Source organism: Silene latifolia, chromosome 6 (assembly GCF_048544455.1).
Source record: "Silene latifolia isolate original U9 population chromosome 6, ASM4854445v1, whole genome shotgun sequence".
Classification (NCBI taxonomy): Eukaryota; Viridiplantae; Streptophyta; class Magnoliopsida; order Caryophyllales; family Caryophyllaceae; genus Silene; species Silene latifolia.
Window position 1 is genome coordinate 138,466,588 of NC_133531.1, and position 24,305 is coordinate 138,490,892.

A 24,305-nucleotide genomic window follows, 5' to 3' on the forward strand; every position below is an offset into this window, starting at 1 on the left:
TACGGCTTCCATGCCGTAGGTCAAATAGAAAGGAGTAGCCCGGTGGGCGTCCCGATCGATGTACGATACCCCCACAAAGCGAAGGGTATTTTGCTTGGCCAATCTCTATAATTGTCAGTCATCTTCTTGAGGATCGTGACGACATTTTTGTTAGCCGCCTCTACCGCGCCGTTAGTCTGTGGTCGATAGGGCGAGGAGTGATGATGCTTGATCTTGTACTTGGCTAGCAATTGTTCGGTTTCGGCTTGGAAGTGGGACCCATTATCGCTAATGATTTCATGCGGGCAACCATATCGACAGATGATGTTGTTTTGTATGAACTTTGCCACATTTTTGGCCGTGAGAGCGGTGTAGGAAGCCGCTTCTACCCATTTCGTGAAGTAGTCAATTGCTACTAGGATGAAACAGTGACCTCCTGTTCCGGCTGGGGTTATTTTCCCAATTATGTCAATTCCCCATGCGGAGAATGGCCAAGGAGATGTCATCGTATAGAGCAACGAAGGAGGGACATGTTGTACGTTCCCGAAGATTTGTGATTGTGGCAATGCCTCACATATTTGATGCAATCGGATTCCATTGTGGTCCAATAGTACCCTAGACGTGTGATTTTCTTTGCCATCATAGGTCCGCTCATGTGAGGGCCGCATTCTCCATCGTGGACTTCTTCCATTACTTTCCGTGCCTGTGAATGATCAAGGCAACGTAGGACTACACCCAGAGGTGTTCTTTTGTACAATTCTCCTTGCATCAGGATGTATTGGGAAGCTAGTAGGCGTATAGCTCGTTGTCCCCTTTTGTCCATTTCTGGTGGATAGGTACCGTTAAGCTTGAAGTTTAGGATTGCTTGGAACCAGGGTTCTTGTGCGATTTCTTCTTCATCGGTAATTTGATGGACATACGCTGGCTCCGACCGTCGTTCGATACACAAAGGCATTTCCATCATGTAATCTGGCATGTTTATCAAAGATGCAAGTTTCGCAAGAGCGTCCGCAAATTGATTTTCTTCTCGAGGTAGGTGTAAGTAGGTTACATGATCAAAGAATTGAGCCACTTGGTCTATCCTGGCCTGATAGGGTGCAAGGCTTTCACTTCGGATTTTCCAGGATCCCGTAACTTGGTTGATGATCAGTGACGAATCCCCGTGCACTCGTAGGTTTTTGATACCTAAGCTTACTGCCGCTTGTAGTCCAATGAGACAAGCTTCATACTCTGCAGCGTTGTTTGTCACCTCGAAGTCGAGTTTGACAAAGAATCGGTGTATGCTCACCTTCGGGAGAAATGAGCAACACTCCTATCCCAAATCCTCTTAGGTTTGATGCTCCATCAAAGTATAGATCCCAAGAGTCTACATCGGTTTGAAGTATATCCTCGTCGGGAAATGACCAAGTATCTATGGTTTGTGCGTCGTTGATGGGATTTTTCTCGCGAAGAATTCGGCGACGGCGCGACCCTTTATTACTTTTAGTGGCACATATTTGAGGTCAAATTCGGAGAGCATCATGGTCCATCTTGCCCGACGTCCGTTGAGAACGGGTTTCTCGAAGAGGTATTTGATGGGATCCATTTTGGAGAATATCTTGACAGAGTAGCTAAGCATGTAATGGCGTAGCTTCTTTGTTGCCCACACAAGAGCGAGGCATGTCTTTTCGAGTTGTGAATATTTGCACTCGTATTCCAAGAACTTCTTACTTAGATAGTAAATAGCTCTTTCTTCACTTCCTACAGTTTGAGCTAGCATAGCACCCATGGCAGTTTCAGTTACTGTGAGATATAAACCAAGAGGTTGATCTCGTTGTGGTGGCATGAGCACTGGTGGTTTAGCTAATATCTCCTTGATTCGGTCGAACGCCTTTTGACAATCATCGTCCCACATGGTGTGGTCTGTTTTCTTGAGTTTCTTGAAGATAGGCTCGCAAATCATCGTAAGTTTCGATATGAATCGACTTATGTATTGCACTTTTCCCAGGAATCCTCTGACTTCTTTTTCTGTTTGAGGTTGTGGCATTTCAATTAGAGCTTTGATTTTGGAAGGATCTATTTCTATACCCCGTTGGCTAACGACGTATCCTAGGAGTTTGCCAGATGTCACCCCAAATGTGCATTTCTGAGGATTGAGTCTCATGTTGTACTTCCATAGCCTTGCGAAGAACTTGCGAAGGTTCGCAATATGTCCCTCTCTTTCCTTGGATTTGACAATCATGTCGTCTACATATACCTCGACTTCCTTATGCATCATGTCATGTAGAAGCGTAGTCGCGGTGCGTTGGTATGTAGCTCCGGCATTGATCAATCCGAACGGCATTACTGTATAGCAATAGGTTCCCCATTGGGTGACGAACGCGGTCTTATGCATGTCTTCCATGGCCATTTTGATTTGGTTATAACCCGCATATCCATCCATGAAGGATAGTAATGCATGGTCTGCAGTATTGTCTACCAATATGTCGATGTGAGGTAGAGGGAAGTCGTCTTTTGGGCTTGCTTTGTTCAAATCCCTAAAGTCAACACAAACTCGGATTCTCCCATCCTTTTTGGGCACGGGTACTATGTTAGCTACCCAGTCAGAATACTCGGAAACTTTGATGAACCCGGCTCTGAATTGTTTGTCAACTTCTTCCTTAATCTTCAGAGCCCACTCTGTTCTCATTCGTCGAAGCTTCGTTTCACTGTGTTTGAAACCTGGCTTAATCGGAATCCTATGTTCGGCGATATCCCTGTCGATCCCTGGCATGTCTTTGTAGGACCAAGCGAAAACGTCTTTGAATTCATTTAGGAGGTCTATGAAATCGGTTCTTTCGGTTGAGCTCAAGGTGGTCCCTATCCTAAGTTCTTTGGGTTCTAGTTCGGTTCCAACATTGATGGGTTCGGTGTCCTCAATTACAGGTCCCCCTTCCCCTTCCTGTAGTATTTCTTTGGCTACGTAGGGAGGTATTTCGGTCAAGTCTGGGTTTTGGTCATCCTCAGTATCATCATAAACAGAATTGCACTCAAGATAACGCAAAGAGTAAGAACCCGATTTATTCATATTAAGATTTGAGTAAAGTTGAAACAAAGAAGCCAACTGATCCAAGGATAGTGGCGGCAAAGGGACGAATTGGGGCATTTCCGAACTACGTGACTACCCGAAAATAAGCTAGAGAAACGAGGGGAGTGGGGATGACGACGGGAGTAGACTCTCTAATGACTTCTCTAGACTCGACTCGACTCCGACTCGACTCGATTCGAATTCGTCGTCTTCTCGGTTCTTCTTTGAACATCTCTCCTTCTCCAGTGGTGAGCTTGAAGAGTCTTCCTTGATTGTTGGTCCATTTGATTGATTTCCTCCACCCTTTCTGCTGCTTTGTGTCGATTTCTGTGATCAATGCGGTGGGGTTGAAGCGATCGTCTTGAAGTATCGTAGTAATGATCTCATCCTGTGCGGCCCTAACAAATCGGTCCTCTCCAAACAGGAGGCTAACAGCTTGTTCGTCTAAGCAAGGTGCTTGACGGTTTTGACGGTAGGAACGTTTCGGAGGGATAAAGTAGCAATCGTGAAAGATCTCAATTCCGGCTAACTTCTTTTCGAGGTAATGCCAAGGTTCGGGAAATCCATGAAAGAGTTCCGAACTTCCTTCTTGAACGAAGTATCCATTGAGGGTAGGAAGATATGGCCTCATTTGGACTCCTACATACTTGCGGTTTTGGACTTGGGCGAGCATTTCGAGAACTTCTTTCATTTGTGGGTTTGTACCCTAGTCCAAGTGGTATTCTCGATGAGTTGCCTTTCTTGTATGGCGCGAAGGTGTTTTTCCGAACTGGGTTCAAAGGCATTCCAGGGAAGTATCCTTGGTTTTTGAGAATGTGGTTGACCACCAAGTTGGAGTAGGGATTATAGTATAAGGGTGCCAACTCACTTTCTATGACATTTACACTTTGGAAGCCCCCAAGTTCGTATATGGGATCCGCAAGGACTTGATTATTCGATTGCTTCTCGATTATGGCCTTAATGGGTGACGAAGTGATTGTCACAACTTTGCCATTTAGTGGGATCTTGATCTTTTGATGAAGGGTGGATGTTACTGCTTTAGAAGCATGAATCCAAGGCCTTCCCAGAAGTATGTTGAATGAAGCTTCGATGTCTACTATTTGGAAGTTGACCTTTCGTTCGATTGGTCCCGTTGCTATGGTTAGATTGGCAAGTCCTACCACTTTTCGTCGTGTACCGTCATATGCACGTACACCTTGATTTGTAGGAGTCCAGTCCGACTCTCTCATGCCTAGTTTGTGTGCCGTTTTGAGGGGTATGACGTTGACCGCGGAGCCATCATCTACCAAGGTCATTGGCACATTCTTCTTTAGACAGATGACGGTGATGTATAGAGCAAGGTTGTGACTGGCGCCAAAAGGTGGCAAGTCTTCATCCGAGAAAGTAACAGGGTTACTTAGTTTCGGGGGTTCTTGGAAGACCAAGTTAACTACATCTTCAGGAGTAGAGTTATGTGCCACATTTAATTTGGCCAAGGCTTGCAGTAAAGCTTGGCGGTGTGGAAATGAGCTTGCCACTAGTTGCCAGACTGAAAGATCAGCCTTGGTTCTTTGTAATTGCTTGAGCAAATGATCAGTGGGGTCGTCTTCGTTGTCATTTGGTGTGATGACATTGGTGGGACCGTTCTGAGTAGCGCTTTGGTATGGACGACCCGAGCGAGTTAGGTGATCCACATCTTGGTCTTCGCCATTTTGGACTATTTCTTTGACTAAAGAGTTTTCAATGAGATATTCGTCTTCATCGTCATCGGCCCAAACTCCATTGATTGCGGCTAGTTCCCTCATCCTCATGATATCACTTTCTAGTTGTATGATTTGATCGACTAGTTTATCGACCACGGTGATGACTTCTTGCATAGTAGCATCTTGAGAGAAGATCAATGGTACGAGTTCTTTAGGTGTTGCATTGGGATCGCGCAAGATCATTACCATGCTTTCTAATTCCCACACTTGTCTATCTACACTCCTTGCCCAGGCGATGAAGTCGGAAATGGTAGGGGAGATGGTAGAGTAGAGTCTTTCTTTCTCAATCGCATGGATTTCATCCTCGGCGGGAGAAATGAGATGTGAGCAATCTAAGGTAGATTCATCACTTGTAATCACTAGAACTCCAAGAGGATTCTGAGTGTTATTAGGCTTACCTCCTGGTGGAATTGGAAGTCGACCATCTTCGATCATATCTTGAAGCACGTGTTTCAACTTGTAACATTTTTCGGTGTCGTGCCCCTTACCCCTATGGTATTCACAGTAGGAATTTTCGTCCCAGAACTTGGACTTCCTTTCGGGTTCGGGAGTAGGTCCAATGGGTTGGAGTTTGCCTTGCTTCACTAGCCTTTTTAGAGCATTGGAGTACGTATCACCAAGGTTTGTGAACTTCCTTGGTGGGCTAGTTTTCTTGGATGGCTCGAGAAGGTTAACCTCGTCGGTCTTGCTAGTAGAGCCGTATGAACGACTTGTGGACCCTTGATATCCTCGACCTACCGTTTTGGACAAGAGCCCTTTGCGGATGTCATCTTCAATTCGTGTCCCCAACACGGTTAAGTCTTTGAAAGTCTTGATGTTTTGATATCTCAAATGGTTGGCATATATGGGCTTGAGATTGTCCACGAATTTCTCCACAAGAGTGGCCTCATCCGGGCGTTCTACTAGTTGAGTACTAGTCTTCCTCCACCTACTTAGAAAGTCGGTGAATCCTTCTTTGTCATTCTGGGTAAGAACCTCTAGAGTGCGCATATTGACTTGGATCTCGGCGTTATCCGCATATTGTTTTGAGAATTCGATCGCGGCGTCCTCTCAAGTAGCGACCTTCTTGTGATCTAGGGTATAGAACCATTGCTTCGGGATGGTGTCGAGAGATGAAGGAAAGATCCTTAAGAACATCTCGGGTTTGATGCCTTTGATAGACATGTAATCCTTGAAGGCACGGATATGGTTCAAAGGGTTCTCATGTCCCTTGAACTTAGGGATATCCGTCATGCTAAAGTTAGTGGGCAATTTGGAATTGACGGCTTCATACTTACGATTGTTCTCCTTGTAAATGTCATCCCCCTTAAGGTACATCAATTGCTCCTCTAGGTATTGGAGCCTTTTCACCGGTGCGGTCGTCCCCATGGGAGGACTTTCATCCTTAGACTCGTCATCGGAAAATTGTAGTACTTCACCTTTAATGGGAGGCAACCTTCCTTCTACGTCAAAGATACGGCCTTCGATGAGCTCGAGGCGGTCATAGGTTTGGTTTTGGGTAACTTGCATTTGGGCAGCCGCGGCTAGGATTCGATCACTATTCTCTTGAAGTTGCTTTGGAGGTTCGTATCATCACTTGACCCAGGCATCTTGGAAACCGGATAAGAGATCGGCGGCGAATCAAAACATGATCGACCATTCTATCACACTTGCTAAAAGAGGAAAAGACTTGACTCATGAAGTGGGTGTGTGCCACTTGTGTTGAGTGAGTTTTGAAGAAAGACAAGGTCTTTGAAAATGTGTGTCCTAGCCAACTGTAGTGTAGTTGTAGGAGTGGACTCGAAGTGAGGTTTTGAAATGGGCTTGTGGCCCGAATTTTGACACGACAAACGGACAGAGTTTTGACCGGATTTTGTACTAATTAAAGGCCCTATTTTCGAAATTCTTGATTGAAAACGGGTTTTGATTTTTGAAAGTTCGTTATGGTTTTGTCTAGAAATGGTGATCATGTAGAGTTTTACACATTTATACAAGCATTATAACGGGATGCTGAGTGCTTTTAGAAGGGTTTTGGTTTAAAGGGTGGGTTGCCATACCGAACCATCAAACCCGAAGTCTGTGGAGAGGCTCGTGCCAAACAAGAGTAAGGCCGATTCCTAGTCCATTTCCTCAAGTAGTGAAGGCCCTTGATACAAACAAGAGTAAGCATCATGGTATGGATGACGTCAACCGCTATCCATCCTTAGGCCCAAATAAGAATTAGGACCGTTTAGACGGGACGATTGGTCGAATAGGTTGGGTTGGGCCTAGGAAGGCCGAATTAAACGGTCTAGGAAGACCGAGTTATGAAAACCGACAATTGTCTTGCACAAACTTATTCCCTAACCTTGTTCAAGTTTCACCCTAGCTACACGTAAGTGTATATTCCCCAGCGGAGTCGCCAAACTGTGGACAGCGGGCCGCCCACGGGGGCGCTTGGGAGTGAAGGGGCTCGAAAACAAGCGTTTGCATTTTGTAAGGAGTCGCCACCAATTTTTATGGGAAATTGGAACCGTTCGAATACCTCGTGTCATGTCAAGACACAAAGTAGTGACATGAACACTAAGCAATCGTTACCCTTAGCATTCTATGTCTAGAATGACTCTCGCGGATGCCAATGAACACGGGTGCTCACGGAGATCCGGGAGTAAGGGTGAGGGTACGTATTAGGAAGCTCTTTTGATCGAACACCTAATCCCGCCCGCCTCGATAGCGGCCTCTACTAATGATTAGGAGTTTATTCGTACTTGATATATCGTCGGCTATATGCATGCAATGCAACATCCATTAGATTAATCCTAACATGTGAAATTAGCTAAGTCGGTGAACAATTAATTAGGCAAACAATTGGGTCGAAGTAGGATTTAAGGTTCAATTACATGTGGAACATACAAAACAATGAAATAAATGAAATAAATTACAATAATGGAAATTACATTAATTACATTGGATTAGGCGGTTTATGTCGAAAATACCTTTAAAACGGATAATTTGATAAAAAGGAACAAAAGAATAAAATAACAAGTTAACGAACAGGAATTAGCGATATTACGAATATTAGTTAATTGATACGTAAACTAATTAATCTAGGTCAAGGCGTAAAAGGAGTTCGGGACGTAAGTCGCCCCGGAACAGCGAAGAGACATCGCGCCCTTTGGAAGAGGCGCGGCGATTCTTCTGCGTCTGCTTCAAGGAGGACGAACTCTGGCTGTGAAGCCAAAACTGCAATTGTTAACGTTAATTGGTGAATTTAAGGGATTGATTATGATAATTGACCCGGATGAAAGTGATTTACGGATTATTTACATGTGATTGAGGTCATAAAAACAACAAAACATGGATGAAGACGGAATTAAAAGACATTAATTATGTGAAGGGTCGATGTTAATGAACGAATCAATCAAGTGAATAATTAACTAAACATGATGAAATATCAATGAATACGGATGCAAATATATCAATGACGAATCTCAGAAACTCAATATGGACAGATTGAACTTCTAAAACCCGAAACTTGAATCAATGACGAAAACCCGCAAATATGAATTATAAGGGATTTAAGTCGGACTAGATGACGATTTAAACATGTTAATGATGAATTATACAATATACATATGATTTATAAATTACCGTGATGAAGAATTAAAGAACAAAACGAAAGGAACAATTTTTGGTACGAATTACAGAGGACGGAGGAAGAAGAAAAGAAGCAGGAACTGTGGCAACCTCACGAAGAGGCGCGCAAAGTGCTGCGCTCCTTCAAGAGGCGCAGCGATTCTTCGCGTCTTTTCTCGACGTCTGTCTCTCGGAAATCCGCAAAACAGGTTTTAAAGACGGTTTTAGAAATCGGTTTTAATGAGATACTTTCGACATAAACCTTACAATTGTTATACAATAATAAAATACAATAAATAAAAGGAGATTAATACACCCTCAGACTTACATGTTGACGGAACGAGAAGAACTAAGAAGATCGATTAGTGAATGCTCGACGCGAATGCAAGGAAAGAGTGCCCTCGAAAGAGGAAAACGATTTAAACAGATTGATTAATTAGATTGATTGAGTGTAGTGGTCAAATTGGTCGGTCATGCAACGGAGAGGCTGGTACCCGGAAAGATCCGAGCTTACGTGGTCGAAGGTTCAAGCACGTAGGCGCCAATTAGTAAGAACAAAGTCTAGAATGCAAAGGGAGAAGAGAAGGGCGGACACTCGCGTGAGAAATATGAGGAACGAAAGCTCCTATTTATACTAATCACGTGAAGAAATAGGGTTTCGGAGACTCTTTGGAAGTGAATCTCGGAAAGATATAAAAAAGATACGTAAATCATGCAAAGAAGGGCCTGGGAAGAGGCGCAGCAGCCACTGCGTCTCTTGGAAGAGGCGCAAAGCAGTGCCGCTGTCTGTTCCCAGGAGGTTTCCTCCGCTAAGAAAGATTTCGCGTTTTAGTTATGGTAGGACGGATTTAATTTGATTATCTTTTGAATATTACGGGATATTATTTGCCAAAAGATAAAATTTGATGAATATGGAATAGAAATATCCGGAACATTCCGAACATTCGACCCGGATTTAACAAATATCGAAAATGGAGACGGTTTTTGACCCGGACTCCGAATGTACTCTAATTACTGCCAAAACGACCGTATCGGCACGTAGATGACAACTAAGAGGTTGACATTTTTATTTGAGCAATCACTTGACGATAATCTTACGAACTGTCACTAATCGTTCCGCGAATCAAACATGCGGCCCAATCATCACCGGGTGGTTTGCGAGGGGTGCAGAAACGAGGTGTCTACAACACCTCCCCTTAATTCAAATGTCACAAACTCCAATTCTTTCCATGAACAGCTGATGCTTGGCCTGTGGCAAACTCTTGGTGAATAGATCAGCATTCTGATCATTGGTGCCACAAAATTGTAACTCAACTTTGCCTGAACTGACCAGCCCTCTAATGAAGTGATGTTGAACTTCAATATGCTTAGTCCTAGCATGATATGCAGGATTCTTTGTCATAGAGATTGCAGACTTATTGTCACACCACAGAATTGTAGCATTCTTCTGCACATTTCCCAAATCAGCCAGCAATTTTCTTAACCACACTGCTTGTCTTCCTGCTGCACTTGAGGCAACATACTCTGCCTCAGTTGATGACAGTGCAACAGTATCCTGCTTCTTTGAACTCCATCTCACAGCCCCTGACCCAAGCAAAAATACAGACCCAGATGTGCTTTTTCTATCATCCAGATCCCCTGCCCAGTCACTATCTGTGTATCCAATTAAACTGGACTTGCTAGACACATCATAATGAATTCCTGTGTCTGCAGTTCCAGCCGCATACCTGAGTATTCTTTTGGCTGCTCCCAAATGTTGCTTGGTTGGACAATGCAAGAATCTGGAAACCTTACTCACACTAAATGCAATGTCTGGTCTGGTGTGAGTAAGATAATTCAGACCTCCTACAATGCTTCTGAATAAACTTTCATCTGCAGGCCCAGTGCCATCTTGCTTCTGCAGTTTCTCATTTATATTCATGGGTGTGATTGCTACTTCACAGTTTTCCATCTTGAATTTTTTCAGAAGATCTCGAGTGTACTTCTTCTGTGAAACAGAGATTCCATCCTTACTCTGACTTACTTCCAATCCAAGGAAATATTTCAGTAATCCCAAGTCACTCATCTCAAATTCATTCATCATAGAGTTCCTGAATTGCATAAATAACTCTTGTGATGAACTTACATAGATAATATCATCCATATAAACACATACCATAATAAACCCTGTATCAGCAGTTTTCTTAGTGTACAAAGTGGGCTCATTCTCACTTCTTTTGAACCCATTCTTTGCAAAGAAATCATCCAGTCTACTATACCAGGCTCTGGGAGCTTGTTTCAATCCATACAAGGCTTTCTTCAGCTTATAGATCTTATGTTCTTCTCCTTTCTTAACAAACCCCAAAGGCTGATCTACGTAGACATCCTCTTGCAATTCACCATTCAAAAACGCTGACTTTACATCAAATTGATAAACTGGCAATTTTAATTGTGCAGCCAAAGCCAGAATTACCATTACTGTTTCAAATCTTGCCACAGGTGAAAATGTTTCCTCAAAATCAATTCCCTCTTTCTGAGCATAGCCTTTAACAACCAACGTTGCCTTATGTTTCTGGATGCTCCCATCTGTGTTAAACTTTGTTCTGAACACCCACTTTAACCCAATTGGTTTCTTCTCAGTTGGTGGATCAACCAATTCCCAAGTCTCATTCTTGTGAATAGACTTAATTTCTTCTTCCATTGCAACCTGCCACTGACTTTGCTTTGCAGCTTCAAAGAAATCAGCTGGTTCTTCAGTAACAAGAGAAAATCCACACTGCTCATAAATCTCTTCAAGAGATTTCATTTTCCTGGGTGGAGAATCATCTGAATCTGTGTCAGATGACTGTCGTTCAGATGACACACTACTTTGGGGAGTTTCTGGTGGGGTACCATTCTCCTAAGTACCTCCAATTCCCTGAATTATGTCACTAGAATGTTCAAATGTAAACATTCTGTGACTTGCAGCATCATTTACCCAATTCCATTCTTCATTTTCAGCAAATACCACATTCCTACTAATTATTACTTTCTCAGTTAAAGGATTGTTAGCCTATATGCCTTAGATTGGGTTGCATATCCAACAAATATACATTTCACAGATTTGTCATCTAATTTTGATCTTAAATTGACCAAGGCATAAGCTAAACAACCAAAAACTCGGAGATGACTTACATTGGGTCTTCTGCCTGTCCATAGCTCATATGGTATTTTGTCTGCAACTGCCCTTGTTGGTGAAATATTCAAGATATAAACAGCAGTTGATACTGCCTCTCCCCAAAACTCATTTGGCAGATTCTTTGACCTCAGCATGCTCCTTGCCATTTCCACCACTGTTCTATTTTTCCTTTCTGCAACTCCATTTTGCTCAGGAGTATATGGAGCAGTCAATTCTCTCTTGATTCCCTTGCTTTCACAGAAATCATTAAATTCCTGTGATGTGAACTCACCTCCTCTACCAGTTCTGAGACTCTTCAGAATTTTTCCACTTTGAGTTTCGATCATAACTTTCCATTTCTTTAAATACTCAAATGATTCTGACTTTAATTTCAAGAAATATACCCAGCTCATCCTACTATAATCATCAGTAAGCAAGAGAAAATACTTACTTCCACCAAATGATTCAGTTTGCATTGGTCCACAAAGATCAGCATGGACCAATTCTAAACAATCAGTGGCCCTTAAAGCCTTACCAGTAGGAAATGAGCCCTTAGCCTGTTTCCCATAGATGCACCCTTCACACAGACCTAGTTCACCAACTCTTGGCAACCCTTCTACCATTTCCTTACTACTCAACAATCTCAGACTTTGCATATTTAAATGCCCAAACCTTAAGTGCCACAATCTAGCCTTGTCATCTTCTTTCACAGTCAAGGCTCTATTGACATTTCTTACCAAATCTAGGGAGAACATTTTATTCCTTCCCATTGATGTCATGGCCACTATCTCATTTGATTTTTTATCCTTAATTTCACAAGAATTATTATCAAATATTAGTGAAAAACCAGATTCTAGCAACTGACCTACACTTAGTAAATTGTAGGCTAATAGAGGCACATACTGCACATGATGGAGTAGTTTGATGTTACCTTGCTTAGTTTTGATAGCAACAGTCCCAACGCCTTCTACACTCAACTGCTTGTCATCTCCAAGTCTCACTTTGCTTGTCTTGGACTCATCCAAGTCCTTGAACATAGACTTGGTACTTGACATGTGGTTTGAGCACCCACTGTCAATATACCAAACATTTTCAGCAGCCTCTTGTGCTCCATATCTGGTGAGAAAAAGTCTTTCTTCTTCTGCAACAGTCACTTTAGAATCAGTCTTCTGTTCATTCTTATCCTTTTCTTTCTGCCAGCAATTAATCTCCTTATGCCCTGGCTTGTTGTAGTAATAACATTTCATTAGACCCCTTGGAGTTTGAGTGTCCTTTGCTTGAGCTTCAGATGACTTGTAACACCCCCATACTCCAAGTGCCTTACCAGGACCACTCAGGTATGAAGACATTACCATCTCGGTTACCCGAGGCAATGATAATCAAACAACAATAAAGAAACAACGTTTATTATAAATAGTTTAACGAATAGTTACAATCCATGAAACCAACTAAAAGTGCGATACATTATTCTCAAATGACTGTTCTAACTGAAATGTAAATAAACTAAGGCTACAGCGGAAGACTCATATCATCATGTCGTGGCATCCCAGCTATCCCAGTACTCATCTCAATACCTGCTCAATATCTGCTCACCATCCCCGAATGGATCACCGCAGGTTTACAAAACAACACCGGGGTCAGTACTAATCACACAATCAATATAGATAACAATAATAAGATAAACAGACAGCTGAACTGTCACACACACACACACACACACACACACCACCAACCAACTCCCATCATCTCAATCCTGACTGTCCACTGGACCAGCCCTGCCAGTGGGGGACCGCAGCCGTTCCCACCTAAGCCCCGCTCATCATACGAGCGATAACCCTGTCCATTAATGTGCACATCCCCTTCCGTGGCGGGTTCCACGAAGGGTGAAACTAGGGCGTGAAGTCACTCCCGCAAGTGACCCCACTCAGCCGAGAACGCATCTCGAGAACCATCAACAGCAATCACAACCACAAACACAGTACAATCATTATATCAAACAACCAAATACAGCACATCACCAATATCCCATTATGGGACTAATACTGAGTAGGAAATCCTACCTGGAAAGCACAACAAGCAGACGGTATCTACAGTTGTATCAAAAAGCCTCTTCTACGAACCCTCCTCCTATCATATAACACATAGAGACTACACATCACATACTACACACAAAACCCCCAATCTCTAAATTAGGGTTTAACCAATCTTAACAAAACATTATAAAAATTGTATTAAAAGCTTACCCTCGGCGCAAGGAACTCAACGATACGAACAACGACAAGAACTGACCGTCTGAACTCCGGGAATTGCTAAGAATGCGATTAGGAAGATGAACTGGTTGCTTTCTCTCTTAAACAGGGTTTTAGGTTTTGCAAAAGTGATTTAAAACAATGACGGCTATGTTTAAATACCTTAATCGCATAATTAACAAAACCCGAGAAAACTCCCGTAAAAAGGACACTCGATCGAGTACCCAAGGTACTCGATCGAGTACCCCCTTACTCGATCGAGTACCCCAGCTACTCGATCGAGTACCCAACAGGTCAGAAACTATTTTATTTCGCAACTTACCCTTACTCGACAGAGTAAGGGCTACTCGATAGAGTACCCCAAGACTTATAAATACGGAGTATTACATGACTGGCCAGATGACCTGCCACGTCCTTTCCCTCTGAAGCCTCCCCTTCCTCTACCTCTTCCTGACTACTTTGACTTGTCTTTGGACGAATCACCTTTGGAGACAAATGCTTGTTCCTCCTTTTTCTCTGAGGATCTGTTTGATCTTTCCTCATGAGCTAGCAGTGAACCCATCAAGTCATCAAATGAATATGTTTCTAAATCATTTGCTCACTAGTAGAAAAAGTCCTATTAACATCGCCACAAAGACATCGGTTTTAGTTAAAACGATGTAAATGTTTATAAATAACATCGGTTCATACAAAAACTGATGTAAAATGTGTACAGTTTTTTCTCCTTACATCGGTTATTTAAAAAAACGATGTATAAAAGCATTTGTGACATCGGTTTTAACATAAACGATGTGAATACGTTATCATTAACATCAGTTTTAAATGACCGATGTAAATGCTTTCTCATTAACTGAATAAGATTAATAGGCAAAAAGCCCTAGCCTCTTCTCTTCACAGGAGTAGACGACCCTTCACTTTCTCATATAACCTGTTCCTCTTAACGTCGCCTCTTCATTCGACCTCTCTCCATCACCCTTACCCTCTACCACCATAGCATCACAGTCGACCACCGCCATCACCACCCTGCATCACCACAGACGCACAATACCATTGATACCACCCTATATCTCGCGCCTTACATACGGTGCTACGTTCCTTCAACTGCGTTATTGCGATCTACCCTCACCCTCGCACTGCACTACTTTGATTACTCCACTTCACCACCATTGTTGCCCCTTCGACAATGACTATGTATTGATGCAGGTATTTTTTCCCTTTTTGATAATTTCATTTAGGTTAGGGTTTATTGATTAATGAATTGGGGGTTTTTTATTTTTGTTGGAAATAAGATTTTTTTTGTGAAGTGGGCACATCTCAGGGATGTGTTTTATGAACTCAGTTTCAGATACACTTAAACGATGTGTGATTTTCCTATTTTCTGTTTTTTTTTTTCAATTGCAGGTAAATGAAGTTACAATAATGGTCCAAATCAAGGGTTGAATCTTGTGTTACACAGTAACGATACCGCAACTATCATTTCTCAACTTCCTCAGATCTGTTGCCTCTTTCCGGCCAAAGTATGCTTCTTTATTTTTTAATTTATTTCTAATTTTTCTCAAGCTACTATTCTAATGAGTGTTTGTATCGGTTATGATACATTATTTAACTTATTACCCTGACTTGGTCTGCTTGTATCAGTTATTAGTAAATGAGATTATTAATTTTCACATTGATTTGATTTAATCATGTAGGAGTTTTGATATAGTAATAGACTCGGGTCTGATGAAGATTGGTAAATAGGATTAAATTCAACCAATTCTGAAAAAACACTAAAAAAAAAGACATTAAGTTTCAGAGTAGCATCATCTGTTTGCTTTGGAGTGCTTGTAAATTGTCTTATGAATTATGACTTACTTGTTATTATATAAAGATCATAGCAAAGTATTGATAACTATTGATCGTTTTACCCAAGTGTATCAGTGGTTTAACATATGTCTTATTCTCTTCATTAATCCTCCTATATGATGAAGGTTCATGATAATCGTAATAATATGTTGTGTCGTCTTAAATTCATGTTATGTGGAATAAAAGAGGAGAATGTGGTTAAAGTTGGATGAAACTGTTATTATTGGACTGTTAAGAGTGCTAAGAGTAGTTCACCTGGGATATTGATGGATTTAGGATGAGTAGTTTATAAAAATTCTCTAGCAATATATGATACGGAGTATAATAGAGTGATACTATAAGGGTAATTGGTATCTTAATTGTGGGCTGATCATTTGTCAGCAATCAAAAGCAAACTATTTCTTTATTGTTTGCAAATTTGACAATATTCTCATTATCTTTTTATATCCTTTCTTAATTCTGTTTATTATTTATTTTCCATGTATGCAACGGTTGATATACTCGTAGAGTCTTATTTCTGAATGATATATTGCAAATGCCTAGAATATAACTGTATATGATTGGTGAACTTTTCAGATTTTTAGTGAATATTAAGTTGATTGACGGACTCTCCTACATCAGACGAGTCAGACTGCCAGGCATCTCCCACCTCCGATGACCTCCGATGGTACACAACTTCCACTACAAATCGACCGCAGTGTTAGGTAAAGTTTTAATTGAATAATTAATTTCATTCAAGTTAGTTAGGATTTGTAGATTAATGAATTGGGTTTTTTTCAATTCTTTGGAATTAGATTTTTTTGTGAAGTGGGGACATCTCAAGGATGTGTTTTATGAACTCAGGTCCAGATAGACTTAAAAGATGTCGTATAGCCTTGAGAAATTCTACTCGCATAGTTTTGCCTGCATTTGGATATATATGTGATTCAGGAGCTGTAGTTTATGAGAAATAGTTTACGGGGTATATCAAATATAATTAGTTAAAGTCAGATGGTTGCTTCTGATGCTACATTGCGAGTTTGAGACAGTATAAACTTTTGGAGGTTCTGGTGTATATGCTTTTGGCACTACTTCCACAATGTCTCTGTCGCTCTTGTTATTAACTGTAATCATTTTAGCAAACTATACATATTTTTTGGAGAATCCAGTTGGAGAGCATTAACAAGTGATTGAATTTTCATGCCCAGTTTTTGTCATTTAATAGGATGAACATGGTTAATTGCTTATGAACTTATAATATATTGTGGTAATTGAGCAAACAGTTTCCAGCTTTTGGTTCAAAGCTTAATTTTGAACAACCTTTGACACATCTCACTTTTTTGGTGTCACTCTTTTGTTTCTCCCTTTGTATTCGCATGCTGTTCAGTAGCTATAATTATTCTATTGCCATGACTATATACAGTGGATGATGCACGATAATCTTCACTGATACGAAAGAATCGCTTCTGAGCTTGCTTTGTCACTTCCTATGGCTCGCGCTTTGCACTGTGACATACGGCAGTCACAACGTGAGGTAAACTAATTCTCCACAGTTTTCCAACTGTCTTTCTGATCCTTTTAAACTTGATATGCTTTCTTGGATTGAGGGTTGACTTTTCAGCCATTTATTTCGATTGTTGGAAATTTAGAATGTTGTGATACTCTTCAACCAAGTCATTATATGTCTGTCTCCTGGCTCAAATGTGACAATCAATAATCTAACCTTTTGAAATGATGGCATTTGAAGTGGTCGTAAAATTGTGTCTGTCTCACTGTCTTTTGATGACAATTGACTGACACTCTTTTATCCTGTTTTTGGGCTACTATCAATGTGTGTACTGCTATAGACCCTGGTAGTTTCTTTTTGCTTCTTTAATAGCTGAAAAGGCACGTGCTTTCAAACATGTCCCTCTTCTCTTGTTCGCTTTCTGGTTGTACCTCTCGGATCCTAAGACGCAACTTATTGATTGACGTAACTTATTGATTGACGCAACTTATTCAAACATGTCCCCTTTTCACTAACGAAATAGAGTCGGCCCATTTCTGCAGTTGTCAAGTTTCTAATTGTGAAATATCTTCCTTCACTCATAATTTGAAATCAAGTACCACTATTTCGCTAGTGACCTACCTAAATAATGGAATTATTTACTCTCCTCTTAACAATTGATTACCGACAGACATGCTGCTAAGTAAATTGAACAATTCTAGAGAAATAGAGTACCTATTTTGGTTTCTGGGTTTTCAACAATATTGAGTTCAACTACTTTCAATATAATCTGAGTGCTCTCTATTTTCCCGTCATGTCCACTGTGCAGGATGCTGATTGCAACTCATTAACCTGCAATATTCCATCAAACAAGCTTCCGAAGTTAGATAACTTAACTTGTGATAGTGTAAGTTGTTATCAGTCAATAAGTTCAAGGATCTTTTTGCTAGCAATGACTCAATATGGTGCTTGACTTCTTTGACTGTTCATAACAGATTAGAACCTCACTTACAGATCTTGACCATTTAACCTATTTGTGATATGCAGCAAACTTGTGTTCTTAAGTTTGATGGTGCTTCAAAAGGAAATCCCCGACCGGCTTGTGCTGGAGCTGTGCTTCAAACTCTCAATGGAAATTTGGTATGGAGTTGCTTCCTTTAATTTACAAGTTTAGCTCTCGTATGCTTATGTAGATTTGTAAATTTGTAAAATACGTCAAGGCTTAGGAACACCTACCAACAATGTTGTTGACTATCAAGCCTTCAAAATCACTGGCTATTCAAATGAGTTAAAATAAAATAACAGCTTATCTATTTGTGATTCTCAGAGCACAAATGGTACTCCTCGTAAGATATATATGTTTCTCAATAGTAATTTGTAGTATTGTACATATGCAGGCTCAAATAAACGTTGATTTATATATGTTTCTCAATAGTAATTTGTAGTATTGTACATATGCAGGCTCAAATAAACGTTGATTTGTTTTCAAATTGCCCCGCCAAGCCATGAAGAGTTAAGGATGAAAACTTGACGCAGTGTTGCTAGTTAGAAGGAGCTCAAATATATGGAACAAATAAGGAGTATTACACTATTATATTAGTTTTTTAATTTCATTTTGTATCTTAGCATCATTATTATCATTATTTGGTCAAAAGTATTCTACAGGTATCTATTTATGTGTAAATCTAAGAATATTTATGTTCAAAACAATGTATATTCATAAATTATGGGTTTTGGAAATGTAATTTTTCTAACTGATTGAAGCTCTCATTTGAGGTGTTTTCCCCACTAAAAACGCCTCAAATCTAATATTTTTTTTAAATAAAAAAAAAACCTGTTTACATCGTTTTAGTTAATAAATGATGTAAATAAGTTGATATTTACATCGGTTTTGCACCAAAAGCGATGTAAATCAGATGCTATTAACATCGGTTTTACTTAGAAACCGATGTAATTTAAATGCTATTAACATCGATTTTACCAGTAAACGAGGTAAATTATATACAATTAACATCGGTTTTAGAACCGATGTTAAGTTAAAAATACTATATACGTCGCCCCCAGAAACATCGCCACAAAACCGATGTAAATGGGGCAAAATAACCGATGTCAATGGCACTTTTTCTACTAGTATTGACTCCTCAATGGCAGTCACAATATAGTCATACTTCTTTGTCAGGCTCCTCAACACCTTCCCAACAACCTGCTTATCTGTCATTTTTTCTCCATATGCCCTCATCTGCTGCACTACCCCTGATACTCTGGACAAATAGTCTTGTACAGACTCTTTGTCACCCATGAGAGAAGTCTCAAACTCTCCCCTTAATGTTTGTAGTCTCACCTTGACCACCTTCTTATCACCTAGATATTCTGATTTCAGAATATCCCGGGCCTCTTTGGATGTAGTAGCAGATGCAATACGAGAGAAGACCACCTCATCCAAGGCCTGTTGAATTATAAACAGAGCCTTGGCATCTTTCTTCCTCGTTTCTTTGAGTGCAACATCTGGTTCAGCAGGCTTAACATCTTTAAACCCATGCTCAACCAAATCCCACAACTCTTGTGACCTAAACAGGGTTCTCATTTTCAATTCCCAGAATTGATATTTTTCACCCTTAAATATTGGCAAATGAGATAAACCATTTGAGCTCGATCCATTTGATGCCATGACAAGTCCTAGGATACGAAACCTGAAGACCTGATACCAAATTTGTTGTATATTTTGTGAGGTTTATTTGAAAACACAATATGAGGAAGGGAGAAAGTTTCTTATTCACTTAATCAAATTCTGAATAAATTACAATCCTTAAATAGGAAAACTAAAAGAGGTATCCACCTCTCAATGCATAAATGAGAAATGCCTACAAACCAGGAGCATTACTCTGAAACAAACAAACTGAAATCCTAAAAACCTGAAAGCAACAACTAAGTCATGATCCACAAACTAAGGCCATGACTTGACTGGGTCCTAAACTTAAGCAAACATTTGAATTATGCATTCTAACACATCCGAGTACTAAAATATCAGAAAATTCTTAAACTAGTGCTAAAAAGTAAAAACCGAGGGAAAAGGGTCTATATCTTCTACTACAAACTGCCATACAACCGGTAACAAGTTTCTTCAAATCGACTGTAACAGAAAGTGTGCAACACGATATGCAACTGAGGTAGCTTATTAAGTACTAGCCTCAAAACTCTGGAGCTGAACAACAATCACGCTAATGTTATCATTACTTCCTCGAGCGATAGCCAACTCGGCCAACATGGTGGCGGCCGCTGCAGAACAATTCCCGTGGACTTCCTGCAACACTTTCTTACTGAACTGACCGTAGAAGCATTTCCTGACTAGGTCACACGCGGTCTCGTTTGCCAAGACGTCCCATAGCCCGTCTGTCGCTATCACCATGAATTCATCTGTTGGCCCTCGTTTGCATATTTGAACCTCGGGCTCTGATGTCATGTATGGCTTAAGATTGTAGTCCCCTGCAAAGCTGTATAGGTCAATAACTGTTTTCGACCTTTGATATGCAAAAGCAGAATAAAATCTGTTCAATATCAGTAATTCTTAAAATAGAAATGAAAACACAAGCTGATAAAAGATTCGGCATCAAATCTCATATGGACCTCAAGCTGATCGATAAAAGTTTAATCATCGCACCCAGTGGCGGAACCAGAATTTGAACTTGAGGGGGCGAAAAATTTTAGGGGGAGCGAACGACTAATTTCATAAGGTACACTCGAAGCTTTTTCGAAAAATTTAACTAAAACTTCGAAAATTTCATCCGTCCCTGACGGCGACCGCCTCTGCTAGGCCCTCCCTAGCTCTACCACCAATCGCACCTGAAAACAAACAAGAAAGCTATCCACAGGATGAGGAATTAGTATGCATGTTTTTGAAGATATACCTATGGATATTGATGTTGACAGAACGCCCAAAACACGACTGCAGTCCAAATACTCGACCACTTTACCTCCTGCAGCCTCCACTCTTTGTTTTTCGTCAGGTCTCTCAGGCTACATATAACAACTTACGAACATTAGCATACCAAAATCCGTACAAATATGCATGCAAATCCCTTGTTATCACATTCGCCGATGAATATCGGGAAACTCTTTTGAAAGCTATGCTATTTGTTGTTAAAGAAAAAAAAAAAAAACATTCACCCATGACAAATTAATTGAGCCTACCGGATTATATTGTTTAATTATTCCTACTCAAAATTTCTAATTTTAATGAAGATATCAAGTCAGATCATATATAGCACTTACGAGTTATGACACATAATATTCGATCTGTCTTAATACTAAAATAAATAAATGAATCATAAGAAAACAAAAAGATGCATGAATGCACAAAATTTTACGAGTATATTAGACGTGTAATACAAAACAATTGTCATGCAAGACACAACCCAAAATTAAAAAAACGGGTGTTACGACCGTAATACCTTATGATCACGTGACAAGGGAAAAGGAGCACCGTCACGAAACAAAACCGCTCTACAATCACCGCAATTGGCCACCACAATCACTTCCTTTCCTATAACCACCACCAATGCGGTGGACCCGACCGTCCTCGTAATGCTACGATTCTTCCCACAGGCCGCAACCACCCCCGCCTCGGCTACCTCAACGTCCATCCTAGAAAAGCTAGTAGACATAACACTATCCCAATCCACATCCCTCCATCCTCCACGCGCTGCCACCTCTTCCGCAACGAGATAGTGTAACCTCTCCCTACACTTGTGGGACACCTTATGGCCACCGTGTCCGTCAAATACGGCGAAGAAATCATAAGCTGTCTCTTCTTTGTCGGCCGCTTGTTTATCATCGCCTGTGAGTTGGACGAGGTTTGGGAAGACCGTAAAGCTGTCCTCCATTGATCTTTGACGTCCAATTAGCGAGATAAGACCGTGTCCGAAGGTTGCTGTGTTACTCATTTTTTCATCCGCTACTAGTAATCCGGATACGATTTGTTCTGCATATATGTCACACATTTGATATTTATAAGCTTCGTAAGACGGTCTCGTGTCTATGGCAGGTTCATTTCACGTATTTAAGACGGATTAATGTACCAAAAAAAAAACGCGGTTTTATCCCCCTACACAAAAAAAAAACGCGGCTTCATCCCCCTACAAAAAAAAAGGCGGCTTCATCCCCCTTTATGTACCAAAAACTAAAGGCGGATTCATCACCCTTTCCTCATATTATATTACTATTTGTTTCCTAAATATCTTGTCATATGAAATTTGTGTTCAATATATATGGTACTCTATGCATAGCTACGTGAAAGATTATAAAGCGCACATATATTCTTATTAATACAGGTCGAGTCGTGTCGGGTTCATGTTCGTGTCACATGTAAAGAGTGTAAATGAGTCACAAATCCTTTAACCCAAACCTAACCCAATTAAATATCGTGTCGTGTTTGTGTCGACTCATTTACATAAATGGTCATCAAGCCTTAACCCAAGCCCGTTAATTTCGTTTCAGTTCCGTGTCGTGTTTTTGTGCCATGTCAATTTTTCGAAAGTTTACATATATTTATTTATGTGATGAAGGATTATACGAATCAGGATTAATTTAAAATAAGTTATTCGTGCCGCGATCGGTTTCGTGTTTAAATAGCTCAATCTAAGGCTCAAACCAAACCCGTTAATTTTACGTCGGGTTCGTTTTGTGTTTTTGGGTCGTGTCACGATATGAGACCCTTTTTTATTGTTATTATTGTTATTATTATTGTTATCAAATGCGCGCAGCTTTCATTATTGTTATTGATGGGGCATATTCTGCACCGCTGACCAAGTCAACATATTGAGCAAAGTCAAGGGTATCCACAGCAAAGTCAACGACTTAGACAGTCTAGCCGATGGAGCCCATCGGCCTGTCACCTGGGTCTCGGCCAGAGAACTAGCCAGCCGGGACACAAATCCGCGTACTCATATCCAAGACCCTCGGCGAGCCTGCCACAGGTCCATCGGCCGAGGGTACAACGGTCTTCTCACCTGATAGCCACTTGGCCACTTGGCCACTACGTGACAAAAGGTGAATGCCTATAAATACTCCTCAACCTTCATTGAGGAAAGGATCCACAAATTGACCTAATAACCACTATTCATCTGGTAATATCTTCCTTATCTCTCTACAATATACTCTTAGCCAAGTTACAACAACTTCTCTCTAAGTTCACTGACTTGAGCGTCGGAGTGAGTACGCTCGGCCAAAGCCGAGCCCTCAGTTTGTTCATCGTTTCAGGAGACCGCAAGGAGGATTCAAGCAAGGACATCGTTCTACTAGCTACGAGTGGTAACAAACATCTGCTCTGGAATTACACCCGGAACAATGGAGAGCAGGTGCCTAGGAATTTGTTGAGGGAGATGAACAGGCGAAGAGATGTGAATGGGCGTGTTGAATACGCTTGGTAACTGTAGCATTGATTGACATTCAACTGTTGCAACGATTGACATTCCGTGGTTGCATGTCTGACACGTGTCCGCTTCCGATTGGTTGACGCTTCATGGGCCGTGTCCTGATTGGTCCTTCTTCATGGGCTTTTCCCTATAAATAGGGCAGTTATTCCGTGATTTTGGCCATTACTTTCATTTCCTCAAATTTTCCAAAATTTTCTCCCAAAATCTTCCTCTTTAAACTTTCAAGGGCTTTCTTTTCTTCCAATCTTCGGTCTTCGATCCGGCGAGTGTTTTTCTTTGAGGTAAACAAACAAATTTTCTTTTATTTCGTTAGTAATTGTTGCGAACATGTCCTCTGTTGATGCCGGGGCTAGTACTTCACGGGGTTCCCCATCGCGCTTTGACGAGGAGGGGATACTAGAAGCCGTCCCGTTAAGGTTTGGGGGCCCTAGGTCTCCCTCTCCCGTTCTGCCGATCCGCCCCTCCCGGAGGAGTTGGAGGATGAGGATGATGCTGATGCTGATGCTGAGGGGGCTCCCGTTGATGGTGGAAGGACGACTATCCCGGATCATGGTGAGGCCGGCACGACTGGCCTCGACCGTGCATTTACAAATAAATTCGCAAGCAGTTCCGGAGAGACTCTTTTCGGAGATCATTTCTCCTTCGGTGAGGGGTATAAGATTGTTATCCCTGAGGAGGGTCAGGCGGTCTCTTTGTCCTCCCGGTCATATCGGCGTGCATATTAGGCATCCGGAGTATGGGCTCCGGTTTCCTTTGAATGAGCACGTCATGGCCATCATCAAAGCTATGAACGTTGCCGTGGCCCAACTGCATCCGTT

The 24,305-nt window shown here is 41.1% G+C and overlaps 1 protein-coding gene across 1 annotated transcript; it reads right to left on the reverse strand.

Annotated features, from left to right (window-relative positions):
- Positions 1-20,146: 20,146 nt before the first annotated feature.
- Positions 20,147-22,066, reverse strand: LOC141585811 (protein phosphatase 2C 51-like). Its single transcript, XM_074406850.1, has 3 exons — positions 21,505-22,066; positions 21,028-21,070; positions 20,147-20,539 (listed from the first exon to the last, which is right to left on the reverse strand). The coding sequence occupies exons 1-3, from the start codon at positions 22,051-22,053 to the stop codon at positions 20,232-20,234; spliced, it is 900 nt and encodes a 299-aa protein (XP_074262951.1). The 5' UTR covers positions 22,054-22,066; the 3' UTR covers positions 20,147-20,231.
- Between the last annotated feature and the right edge of the window lie 2,239 nt (positions 22,067-24,305).

Bases quoted from the DNA above. Each gene is read 5' to 3' on its own strand.
- LOC141585811 (XM_074406850.1), bottom strand. From the start codon at position 22,053: ATGTGTGACATATATGCAGAACAAATCGTATCCGGATTACTAGTAGCG. The intron at 21,071-21,504 runs GTATTACGGTCG...TGTTATATGTAG, and splicing joins CCTTGTCACGTGATCATAAG to CCTGAGAGACCTGACGAAAA. The intron at 20,540-21,027 runs GTAAAGTGGTCG...ACAGCTTTGCAG, and splicing joins AAGAGTGGAGGCTGCAGGAG to GGGACTACAATCTTAAGCCA.